Source organism: Pyrus communis, chromosome 16, assembly GCF_963583255.1.
Source record: "Pyrus communis chromosome 16, drPyrComm1.1, whole genome shotgun sequence".
NCBI lineage: Eukaryota > Viridiplantae > Streptophyta > Magnoliopsida > Rosales > Rosaceae > Pyrus > Pyrus communis.
In genome coordinates this window covers 12629959-12643248 of record NC_084818.1, presented here as the reverse complement: position 1 = coordinate 12643248, position 13290 = coordinate 12629959, and the positions used below count along the sequence as shown (strand labels likewise).

At 35.8% G+C, this 13290-nt stretch overlaps 1 protein-coding gene and 1 pseudogene across 4 annotated transcripts; both read right to left on the bottom strand.

Annotated features, from left to right (window-relative positions):
* Positions 1–659: 659 nt before the first annotated feature.
* Positions 660–5833, bottom strand: LOC137719479 (uncharacterized). 4 transcript variants are annotated; one of them, XM_068458517.1, is made up of 8 exons: positions 5627–5833; positions 3691–3953; positions 2583–3139; positions 2249–2441; positions 2037–2101; positions 1719–1929; positions 1066–1563; positions 660–966 (listed from the first exon to the last, which is right to left on the bottom strand). In XM_068458517.1, the coding sequence occupies exons 2-7, from the start codon at positions 3826–3828 to the stop codon at positions 1201–1203; spliced, it is 1527 nt and encodes a 508-aa protein (XP_068314618.1). In that variant the 5' UTR covers positions 3829–3953; positions 5627–5833; the 3' UTR covers positions 660–966; positions 1066–1200. The 4 variants fall into 4 exon arrangements, with proteins under 4 accessions (XP_068314618.1, XP_068314620.1, XP_068314621.1 ...); XM_068458519.1 differs by having other exon boundaries at positions 3691–3899; XM_068458520.1 differs by having other exon boundaries at positions 3691–3885.
* Positions 5834–10246: 4413 nt separating this feature from the next.
* LOC137719825 (tRNA-specific adenosine deaminase TAD1-like) lies at positions 10247–12442 on the bottom strand (annotated as a pseudogene).
* Positions 12443–13290: the final 848 nt, after the last annotated feature.

The following is a 13290-nucleotide window of genomic DNA, read 5'->3' as shown; positions in this document are numbered from 1 at the left end:
CAATCCCGTTTTTCATTCCAGAACCAAGCATTTGGAAGTGGACTATCATTATGTTCGTGAGAAAGTTGTTCGTGGTCAACTCTTGGTACAATATGTTTGTTCTCAGGACCAGCTCACTAACATTTTCACTGAAGGTCTATCTTCGTCAAGATTTAAATTCCTTGTTTCCAAGCTTCTAGTTGTTTCACAACCTGTTAGCTTGCGGAAGGCTATTAGACGAAGTTAACCTCGGGATAATTCCACCATGCTTTGAGGAGTCCAGCGTACTTCCAAGAGTTTGTTTATGTTTGAACTCCTCACTGATTAGGCTTCCTTGTTTATAGGATGTATCTTTTCAATATTTGTAATCTGTAGCTTTCTGTTATATATCTTTTGAATTTTGAATCTTCTTGTAAATAGGGTTTTCAAACCCTCAGTTGTAATCATGTTGAAGCTATAAATACAGGCAACCCACAGTTTAATCGGTATACAAACAAAGTGAAAACCTGCGATCTTAAGTTCTATAGAAACAACACTTAGAACAAGCACCGACAAGCACTATGAGCAGAAGCAGTAGGATCGCAATAAATGGCGTAAGACTTTGATTGGTGATGATACCATGTCAACTATAAGAACTTAGAAGAAGAGAGGGAAAAATCTCAAAGAGAAGAGAGAGAATCTTGAAGAACAATCTTTTCATTTCACCACTTAATAATTACAATGCCTTGACTTACAATATAAATACACACAGTGTAACCACCTTAGGACATAATACAACCAATCTCCTAATGACACATGTCACTCAATACAAGGCATACAAAATATCTCAACTATGTATATCCTAACACTAAGTGGCAAGGTATTTGGTGTAAACCTAGGTTTGTGATTTTTCGTATTTGAGACTTGAAGAAAATATTGTTATGGTGTGTTTAAAATTCCCCGTCAACGTTAAGGGGAGTGTTGTTTAGCCAAAATCAAGGATAAAACCTTGTTTGATATAACTGTCGCCTATGAGATTTGAATTCAGAACATTCTCTAACAAAGTGGAGACTGTCAGTTAACTAAATGATCGTGTAAGGATAAAACTTTAAGTGGATATTAATTAGCAAAGTTACTTGGAATCCTATGTTCAAATCTCTTCATTTAAGTCTAGGACATAAAATTACAAGTCATAGCCTATGGAATACAGAAAATGCACAACAGGAGACATTGGAAAAGGTTTTATTGCGTTTTATTGATACTTTTCCAATATTCATCTTCCCAAGCTTCCACTTGCTTAGTTGAATTAGCCTTTCTCTCAAGAAAATTACGAATAGCTGGAGAATCGTATGGAGGAGGCAGAGTGCATGGCAGTTCATCACTAGGATACTTCACCATGGACTCCACCATGAAGTTCTTCCATGTGCCATTTGCAGCACATGCCATTGTTTCTGAGCATAGCTCCACTGCACTGGGAGGTATAGTCGGTTTGAATTGCAAGAGCTTTGCATATTCATTTAGCACATGAAACATGTAATCGTACACATAGTCCATCTTTAGATCTTCTTGTATGAATTTGCTAGCTGCCTCCCCAATTTCCTGCACCTGCCATATTTACGAGATACCAAAATGTTAATTTCATGCACCTACAGTTCAAATTCACAGTCTGCAACATAACATGTCCTACTGTTTCACAAAGAATACATATAATTTCATCGTATGCTTGAAGTTTTACTTGGACATAGACAGAGATATTTAACCTTGTCTGTGTCATTGTTGCCCCATTCCACAGCAAACTTAAGAGAAGTGCACTTGCTGTTGTCCCTAATAGGCCAATAATGCTGCAATGGCGTCATGCCTCTCATAAAGAAATCGTAGTAACGAGGTTTTACATACAGCGTCATAGAATCGCATGCCATGATGTATTTTTCACTTACAGACCACGCCCATCCTTCTACATAAATTTTATACCTGTGCAAACCAAATTAAGCCCTATATATCAGTACAACACAAAAAAAGGAAGAAAGTTTTAAGTTGTTAATAAATGGAATTTCAAATGAAAAGATATCGAAAACTACCTGTGTGTGCACTGGTCTTCCAAGTTAGATTGCTTGTACCCTTGTTTAGATTCTTTCTCCCAATCCTGAAAATTAAAATAACAAATAGACATATGCAGCGTTATCTCATATCATCTGTACCAAAGTAAACAGTTTCTGAGATTAATTTGGATAAAAGAAAGTAAAACTAATACATATGGAAGTACCATTTGTGTATATATAGAGAAATTTACCTGTATATAAAGGCGTGTATTCCAGTCATTTTTTTCTGAGACATTGCATTTGAGAAGGTCCATTCTGGTTGGAGCCACATAAGGGTTGCCTTTCCAGTAAGCATAAGGTATCCTGTCCTTCCACTTAGTTCTTTTAGTGCCTTCTTTTATGCTTGGCAATAAACTTCTCCATGGTTTTATGTTGATCTCAGCCCTGCCAAAATTAAAAGAAGAGTTTGCAAGATTCCATGTGTAACATATGGTTCCCTCAAATAAACAAAGAAACAAAAACAAAAAGCACTTCACATGCTAAAACACTACATATTTATAAGAGTAAGACATAAGATATATTTACCAGCCCCAAAAGGACCAATCTGGAAACACAATGTCCAAGCTCTCCTCATCTGCACAATATCGAAACACCGGTGGCGGGCCAACATTAGGCCCCTGAAAGTCCTTTGATCGGACGACAGGACGATCATCGCAATCAAACATGAGCTCCAAGTCAGGCAATCTACCAGGGTACACCCTTAGAAGCTGTAAAATGCCCCATAATGTGAACATGTCCCTAGTTTGTATGGATTGTCTATACTTCTCTATGTAGGCCTTTCCATCCACGATCACAAGCCTAAAATGCGCAGTCTTTCGGGCCCGCTCTATCATGTCCCTTGTGATTCCCGTCCCTTTCCATGGTCGTAGATCTTCATGGATCCATCTGAAGTGTGACGGGCATGTGAGGTTTGATGGACGGTTAGGATTTGTGGGGTTGTGTGTGGTAGGGTAGGTTCTTGGACAAGTTTGTTTTACATTAATTCCTTTGGTACACTGCAGAGGGAATTCTTTTCTTTTTTGGGTTTCTTTTGTGGGTGTTATCGACTCGTTAGAGTAAGTACCTGAAAATCTAAACTTTCTCTGAGAAAGAGAGAAAGGATGAAAATATTTTATACGTTAGTATGAAGCGAAATTTTGATACAAAAGAATTTTTTATGTGAAATGCAAAGGTACCAAAAAACAAAATTAAATATTAGAGAAGTAAAAAGATTAAACACTCAATCTGCAGTTTGGAGTTGGTTCTTTCTAATTGTTCTAAACGACAAGGAAGGACACTATTATTGTATTTCGATGACCAAACTTCGGAAATCCTAGTTTTTTCCACTCGTGCTAAGTGAGAGGAGAGTAAGATTACAATAGTCGTCTAACGACTGAGCCTTTATGTATGGTAGTGTTATTATTTTTCAGACTATATTTTCAGACTACCTCTGCAATATATGAATCCACTTCAAGTAAGGTGGTCGATAAATACCTTAGATTTATTTTTCTTTAGTTTATAATTTTTGTTATAAATAGTCTTATTTAAAGAAACAAAATATAGAAGATGATAAACATACCCACTATGTGACAAACTAGAATTCCTTTATTCAAACTTTATGTATAATCTAGCATTATGAGTTCATTGAACTTACAGTATCAATCCAGCCAGCAGATAACAACGCAGCAACACACAAAAGCAGCAAGAACAGGATGAAGATTAAAGAAGCTGTTGCACTTCTCTTCTGCCCATCCAACAACTCATACAAATGCTTCCCATTGTTCCTCTTCATGTTTATGCTTCAAGCTATCTTCCAAGCCACCTTGAGGAGGCCTCCTGTACTTCTATGCTATATAGACAAGTCTTTGAGAACTTCAATTACAAGTCCTTGGCCTTGGTATCTAGCTTCTTCTCAATCTTATCAGATATTTAATGTTTATATTGTCAGACTATCAATTTAGATCATCCAGTCAAACAAGAAAGAGCCCATATAACAACTCATATAGGTTTTATGCCACCATAACAACTCTTACATTGTTTGGCAAGAAAACTATATACACACACACACATTTTTCACGTACGTACCATGTATGTTTACATTATTGTGGAATGTGCAGTGTCTTACTTTCATAATTCACGTTTTATGCCACCATCTCCGTAATCGCGTGAAATTGATGAAAATGACTATAATTACACATTTTGATAAGTTGAGGGACCAATAGTAATGAATTTTTAGTTGAATGATCATTGCTCTAATTTGATTAAAGTTGATGGACCATTACTACAATTTACTCTTTTTGAAAAGAAGTCTCCAAAGACTATAAGGTCTTTGGCCTAACAATGGACCCTCCCCCGTTATGGCCTAATTTTCATTATTGACCTAAAACATCTAAGAATTTTTTTCCTACATATATATCTCTAAATTTCAAAAGTCCTTATTTAACCCAGTGGATGGTTAAGGACAGTAACGTACTGGGACAATTTGCAGTAATAAAGTTTATTAAGTAAATACTTAAATAAACAAAAGGGGTCAGACAATTACAGATGACAAACTACTCAATTAGATCAAACATGTTACAGTAATTAAGTTTATTAATTGAGTAGAAAATTAACTAATTGCATCGTTTACTTTGACAGAGGAGAATAGAAATATTATAATAATAATTGTCTTGTAGTTCAAAAGGGGATACATATGGTTTTTAAATGAAAAAAAAAAAAATATCTCTGAAGAAAAAGTTTAGAAAGTTGTTGACGTAATTGATATCGATTATATATAATCATAAGTTAACCTTGATCATTTAAAAGGATGATGAGTAAAATTGGAGAAAGGGGTCAAATATAGCGACGGTGAAAGGGGTGAAATATAGCGACGGTTAAAGTGGAAGTTGCAGGGAAACAACGTTGAATGCATGCATCAAGGCCGAAAGGGTGTGTTTTTAACTCTCCTGTATATATGATGAATTGCATGCATGCATGCTTTGCTTCCTCTATTATTTATTTATTTATTCAAGTAACAGTTGCTTCCATGCAAATTATCCATCACTGCGCAAGCTCTCCAGCGTGAATTGAAATGAAGATTAATTAAGGAAAAACGTGATCCGACTAACTAGGCACTTAATTTGGTGTATCATGGTTTGTAGTTTGTACTTTAATGGCCCATTTGTTTGGCTTCATTAAACTTTCTTAGACTAGACCGGATTACACCTTAGTTTAGTCCCGTGTTTGTTTCACGCAAGGACTATGTTTAATGAGACTCGCCTAGACTAAGTCCGACTAAAAACTTTGTTGAAGGGTCTTAATGAGGCCCCCTGAAATTGGCCAGACTGCTAAGCCAAATCTGCTCGCTTCACCCTCCCTACTTCGTTCCTCCCATCTACTTCTTTATCATGTCCCACAACCCTTTTCAAACCCAGATCCCACAAAATTCGAAGAAAAAAAAAAGCAAAAAATTTCAAACCCAGAAAATCCCAAAATTCAAACGCAAACAAACTCACAAATCCAAAAAAATCTGTAGTGGGACGACCATGGTTGCTTCAATCACACATGCACCAAAAAAAACCCAGAAAACCCAAACCAAATCCAACCCTTACCTTCCACCTTTGAGCCAATCACACATGCATGCGCCTCCTTCAATCTCTTTCTGCTCTATGTTTTGATTTTGAGATTTGCAATTGATTTTGTGAGCGAAAGTGAAGAGGTAATAGGAAGAGGTGAAGTGAAAAGGCAGGAGGCGAAGATGAAGTGGAGAGGCAGAGGATTTGCAAAAAAAAAATGCCGTATGTTCTTCTGATTAATAAAGGTTGAGGATTTGTAAATGTGAAACATAATTAGGTTTTTTAAAAAATTAAATAACTACAATAAAATTTTTGTTTTTTAAAGGTAAAAGTAAATTAAAAATGATAAAAAAAAATAAATAACTTGGGTCTTAAAAGATTTCAGTCCATAGTTTCCCACACCAAACACTTTACTATCTTTATTCAGCTTAGTCAAAGTCAAACCAGTCCAGTTTAGTCCTTAAAACTAGTTCAATTTGAAATAATTTGGTACAACAAACACACCTTAAGGGTGTATTTGTTGCACCGGACTATCTCGGACTGGACTAACTTCAAGGACTAAGCTAGACTGGCTTAGATTAGACTAAGCTGGACTGATTTAGTAAAGTATTCGGTGCAGCATTGTGCATAATGTTTGCTTATAACCAAGTGGTATAAAGGGACAAATGTGTATGTTTCATGCATGACTTGGAATAGTATTAGTAAAGTCACACAGGCCAATCAACTTGTTGGCAAGTGGTCATTTACTACAGTGGTGAAAAAGTGTTGTGCTCTTGCATGACGACGTGGGTTTGAATTCTGTCGATGACCAATCTAACGTCTAACTTACTAATGCTATCGCTCGACTAAAAAAAAAATGTATGTAGTGGATAAACACAATCTCAAAATTTAATAAACTCACATAACAACGATAAATAAAGGCATTATCACAATTTAGGGGTGGTGAGCAATCCCATTAAAATAGAATATACATATTAAAAAAAAAATAAAAAAATTGATGCAAAATCTCTTGACGACTAATACTATTCCAAGTCATGCATGAAACATACACATTTGTCCCTTCATGCCACTTGATTATAAGCAAACATCATGCACATGCATGAAACCTACACATGAAACCTACACATTTGTCCCTTCATGCCACTTGGTTATAAGCAAACATCATGCACAAGTTGTTTACTAATTAGTATTACTACTATTCAACTTGTATCATGACCGTTTTCTTTCAGTTATTCATACGCCCAAGACATTGTAAGAAATAATGTTGATTATTCAAAACGAATCAACAACTAGTTGCATAGGGTCATAGTCAATGATACTCCCAACTTGATAAAGAAAAAAAGAAAACAAAAGGAAATCGACCTCCAATCTAAAATAAAATGTATATAAATATAGAAAATTGTTATTAGCACTCCAAAAATCTCATTTGGCACTCCGAACTTTCTATAATTAGAAAGAAAAATACACTTGTGCAGAATATAGAATGAGATTTTTGGAGCTAATAACAGTTCCCTAAATATATCTTAACATATATTGTACGTGGCATTGACTTAGACTTTTGCGAATAGACTTATAATTTGTAGTATCTAATAAATATTCAGATTGAAAATATTCATCAATCTACAAAATTATCTCATGGAGGTACCCATTTTTTTGCCACAAATACCAATATAGAGGCTAAAAGACAATACGATATTAAATTCATATGTGGTCGAGATATTTATGAATTTAATCATTAAAATGCATAAGCTCAATTATACATTCAAGTTAGATCAATTCCCAAAGTTTTGGTCAACAATAAAACTGCTTACCTATGAGTTCACCTATAAAACCTGCAAAGGTGTTTTTAACCACAGTTCTATGTATTGTGAATTTTTGTCCGCAACTTTTGTGGCATATAAAGGCTAAAAGATACTACGATATTAAATCCATATATGGTGGAAATATTTATCAGTTTAATCATGAAAATGCATAAACTCAATTACACATCCATGTTAGATCAATTCTCGAAGTTTTGCTCCAGAATAAAAACTGCTTACCTATGAGTTCGCCTATAAAACGTGCAAATGTGATATACCTTTTAGCCACAGTTCAATGTAATGGGAATTGTTGTCTACAACTATTGTATCTAATAAATATCCACGGTTAAAAATATTCATTGATTTACCAAAAGTTATCATGGACGTACCCATTTTTCTACCACATATAGGACTATAGAGGCTAGAAGATTCTCATTTAATTGAAACATACCAAACTCATTAAACATTCTAACCAGATGCTCATACCTATTATTAAGCTAATTGGTGCTCTAGAAATTTAGATATGTCAAATGATGAAGAAAAGGAAGAGGAAGAGGTTTGGATGACTACGGAGGAGTAGATGGGGGTGCAGAATGACAACCATATGGGAGATGGAAGGATTTTCTAAAGAGAGAGAGAAGGGAATTTGCTCCATGGAGATGATGGACTGGTTAGGGTTTTTTATTTTTTATTTTTAAGTAGATTGAGTTGGGTGTAAAAAGAAATTTGATTGAGTTGAGTTTTGATAAGTAAGGGCAGTTTCGGAAATAACGTTGAGTTTAAATAGATAATGATAGATAAATCAAATACAATGTGGATATAAAAAGTAAGCTGGGTGTTGAGATGCAAAATATGAGTTCAAATAAAATTTTCCTTGTCTTTTTACCTATATTTGGTTGACAAAGAGAATTTTATTAATAGGTAATTTAGATTTTATTACTAATTTAGGTATATTGTTAATTAATATGTATACACATGTAATATGATTACTTGTTAGAGTTCAGTGTCATTAACACATCCCACTTATGCACCTCATACAAAACTAACACTTCGGACGGCCCAAATCTTTTTTTCTCTCTCTTGAACAATCTAGATTCTCTAGTCTATCATCTCCAGACACAAAGATCCATAAAGGATCTGAATTGAGAAAAGAAGGATGGTAGAATGAATAAGAAAGAAATGAAAATGAAGTGGTACGCAAAATTAAAACCAAAAACAAGAAACTGAAAACCATATAAATTAATTTCACTTTCAAGTTTTTGTCTCATGCATTATCCTTCGTTTCTCCCTCCCTTCACCCTTCACACGGTTATATTTTCCCTTTTACTGTTTTCCTCTATCTTTATCACTGATAATAAAAAACTTAACGCTAAACACAAAATGGTTATCAAAATCACTAAATTTGTTTTCTAGCTTCTGCAAAATGTACACGCTACGTGCAGACTGGGGATGCAAATTAGGCGCACCACCACAACAATTGCCGTGTGGAACTTAAAAGTAAATCAAAGGGGTTATAAAAGTACAAGTTCTTATGACTTGTGAATCTAAGAGTGACAAGTACGTAACCTACAAAATCCCTTGGTTCTTTGGCCCCCCTTAGGCAGTAGGCACTCATATTTCGGTTCCCTAATCACAGCTTTGCCGGCCTTGGGCGTGTAGTTTTGACATGTCCAGCAAATAATGCAGATCATAGTTCTTCGGGCCTTCGGCATAACATACACCTCCAGTTCTTAAATCCTGCTAATATTCATGTCCGTTCAAATAACCATTCTAACACTTCCAGTAGTTCTCTAGTCAACAAAAAGATCAGTTATAAAAGCTGGAGGATAAAACTCTCAGCCAGTTTTGCACTCAAGAGTTCTTTGCGAAAAAGGCTGTGCAGCCGCTGCAGACAGAAGCATTCACACAATTCAAAGCAATAAGCAATAGAACCAAAATATTAACAGCGAGTCTGCTATTTCAAGAAGAGATATGCAGAAAGGTGCAACGAGGGGAGACACAATGACCTCTCTCCTTTGTTGATCCGAACACAAACCGCTCCATCGGTATTATGCCGTTGAAGTGCTGAAACTGTCATTTTTGTTGGAAATTCAACTCAAAACAGGCTGTAAAATGTTGCTAATGGCTGTTAGTTTCTTTACAGGTTGTATCCACTCATGCTACAACTACAAAGACTAAAGTTTCCTCCATGTGCTAGCTGAAAGTGTGTTGAAAGACAGCAGAGATGTGAGCTGCTGTGTGCAAGCCGAAAGGTTGTGATTACAACCTGGAATGATGCAAGACATGTGTGTGCCAACTATCCAAAGTTGCTGCATGTGTTTGAAAGGGTGTAAAGATGTGGAACACCATCATTCATTGCAAGTGTTGTTGCATTGTCTATTAATTTCTGTTTTGTATAAATAGGCCATCTTGCTAAGCTTAAATCATATCATCCGAATCCCATTTCCATTCTCATTTTCAGCTTGTAAGCTTTAAGAGTTGTAAACTCTTCTAATATTTCAAAGTGTTTGTTATCACCAAGCTTGCTACTTCTTTCATATATCAAAGTCCAAGTGTTTTACCAAAGCTTGTTGCTTCCCTCCTTTCTCTATTTCTTTGTCCAATTTTATTGAGAGTGAAAGTGAGAGGTGTGATAGAGTTTGTAAACTTATCACCCACATATTTTGGTATTGAGTTAGTAAACTCTTTTGAATACCAACAATTTTCTAACCACTAATGTCCTGACTCCTGAAACTCCTAAACCATCTGTGTCAATTTTCACTTGATTACCATATATAATTATATACTCACAACGATCGTGCAAAGATCGTAATACACACACACACTAACCACTATTATTTCTTGATATGCACTGACCTTACTGTATCGTGGCGGTGAATGCCTCAAAATGTGGGGGTTTCAATGACCAATTACTAAAGGGAGGTCTCGTTTTTAGAAGTTTTGATGTTAAATTGTACTCCTGTGCCCTTTCCTGCATGAAGCAACAGGGTATAATCAGCTAATGGAAAAAGAAATGATATCCAGTTAATTAAGAACCACTTATTTTTCTCTCTATTGTTTGGCTGTTGCACAATATATAAGCGTCAGTGGTTATATAACTAATTCATAATTTTTTTTTTGTTAAACATTCATAATTTTGTACTAAAAGATGTTGAGCAGAAGATTACTTCTACAGATATCTAAAATTATGTAGATCATACCATTTTACACAACAAGCAACAACTAATCTTTCAGTTAGATGCGAACAATGGTCTCAGTACGTAGTTTGAACTTCTAAGTAACCAAAGCACAAAGACCTCTTAAACCACTTGTGCAACTTAGCAGGTTTAGATAGTTTAATGTCATGAATTTATTGATCACTTGTAAAGAATATTCCTAAAACTGCATAATCACCTAGATCAACAAAATATTATATAAAGAAGTCTGTAAATCAGTATCTGGAGTATTGACCATACCTTGATTTCTTGATAAGACGTCTCATTCACTGGGATTTTGATAAGGCATTCATGTCTTACAGACAAGAAAATCTCCAACAGCCGCTTTCTGTCTAACAATAAGAACGATATGAAAATGGTAATAAATGGCTTCTCTATATATAGGTTGCATCACGCTTATCACCCTACTTGCATAATAATGCCTCAGTCGATGGATAACATGCCCCTTTGGCAGCGGTTCCTTGCTTTCTTCCGGTGGTTCCAAGAATGACTTCATGCAGACCAGATTTATTCCAACATATCGAATACCTGAGAATCATGTACCAAAAACATAAAGCATTAAGAAATTAGTAACCAAATAATTAGATGATAACTTTGTTGGAACATGTCCGATTAAATTACCCGCATGTTAAAGTGGTCAAAGCTGTCTCAGAATGTTGAAATTCCTTTTGTGGTGTTGGAGCTGCCCATATTAATGGCTGCCAGTAGCATTAGTGTACACGTTTATGAAAGCCTTCTCACTTTCAAAATCACAGAGTACAAATTTCACTGACCTGGTTCATCAGCTCATTTGATAACGGTAGAACGCGATCGTGCAATGACTGTTTCAATTGATCAACCACAGAAACCATTTTATAGTTTCAGGATTGCCCAACAGAGACCGAAGAAAGGTATACAGGTTGCAGAAAGAATGAAAGCAAAGATCCTGGAATAAGAATGTGAATGACCTCATCAACTAATTATAACTAGAAGTGCCCAACCATTCAAGTACTTCCAGTAAACATGAAGAAGTCAAGCTGTCAATATCCAGGATCGACTGAATGAAACCGTATCTGGAGTACACGACAGATCAAACAACAAACCTTTAACTCCAACAACATTCCAGGGGGCTATCTTGTCAGAGCAACTAACTGATAATTTTGTATCACCGCGACCAGGCTTTCTTTGTACCAAGCCAATTAGTTGTGAAGCATCACCTGAAAATGGAAGCAACATACAGATGCTACATCACTCAAGTTTCGTATCAAGTGCAATGATTCAACACTCCCCTTTAAGCTTTGAGCTGATTTTACTCCAAGAAAATCTCTGAGGTAGTTGAATTGATCTTTAGCCAATGGTTTTGTGAAGATATCTGCCAATTGCTCCTTCGTAGGACAGTAAATCAGGTCTATAATTCCTTCTTGCAGAGCATCTTTGATTAAGTGATACCTTCGATCAATGTGCTTAGTCTTTTGATGGAACACAGGATTCTTTGTGATAACTATTGCAGATGTGTTGTCACACTGCAATGGAGTTGCTTCAGTTTGAAGTTCTCCAAAATCCTCTAGTACAAATCTAAGCCAGATTGCTTGTGCAGTTACCTCTAAAGCACTGATGTATTCTGCCTCAACAGATGAAAGTGCTACACAATTTTGTTTAACTGAAGCCCAAGAGAAAATCCCATTGCCAAAAGAAAAAGCATACCCTGAAGTGTTTTTGCTATCATCAACTGATCCTCCCCAGTCACCGTCAAAAAAACCAATTAACATAGCTTTTCTGCCCTTCACATATTCTAGACCATAGTCTAATGTTCCTTTAATGTACCTGAGAACTCTCTTGGCAGTTCCATAATGTTTCATTGTAGGACAATGCATAAACCTTGCAAGCAAGCTTGCTACATACATCACATCAGGTCTTGTAGCAGTAAGATACAGCAAACTCCCCACAATCTTTCTATATTATTCTTCATTTGCTGGACCACTTCCATCATCTCTGCTCAATTTTTCAGTTGCTACCAGTGGTGTTGTCGCAGATTTGCATTCATTCAAACCAAATTTATTCAACAAAGAAGAGGCATACTTCTGTTGATGAATAAAACTGTTGGAGTTAGTTTGAATGACTTCCATTCCGAGAAAATGGTGAAATAGACCCAAATCAGTCATCTCATATTTCAACATCATGTCCTTCTTGAATTCTCTCAACATTTCGATGCTACTACCTGTATAGACAATATCATCTACATAGATAGAAACAATTATGATATCTTTTTCTCCCCCTGACTTGATATACATTGTTGGTTCACTAAGACTCTTTTGGAAACCACACTGTGAGAAATATATATCAATTTGCCCATACCAAGCTCTAGGTGCCTGTTTCAGTCCATAGAGAGCTTTATAGAGCCTATACACTTTGTCTTCCTTGCCTTGCACTATAAACCCTTCTGGTTGATCTACATATACCTCTTCCTGTAGTACTTCATTTAAAAAGGCAGATTTAACATCAAGCTGATACAACTTCCAACTCTTTTGGGCAGCTAATGCAATGAGAGTTCTAATAGTGTCCAGTCTAGCCACTGGAGCATAAGTTTCATTATAGTCCAAACCAGGTTTCTGAGCATAACCTTTAACAACCAACCTTTTCTTATTCTTTAAGACTGTGCCATCCAGATTCAATTTGGTTTTATAAACCCACTTAACTCCAATAACAG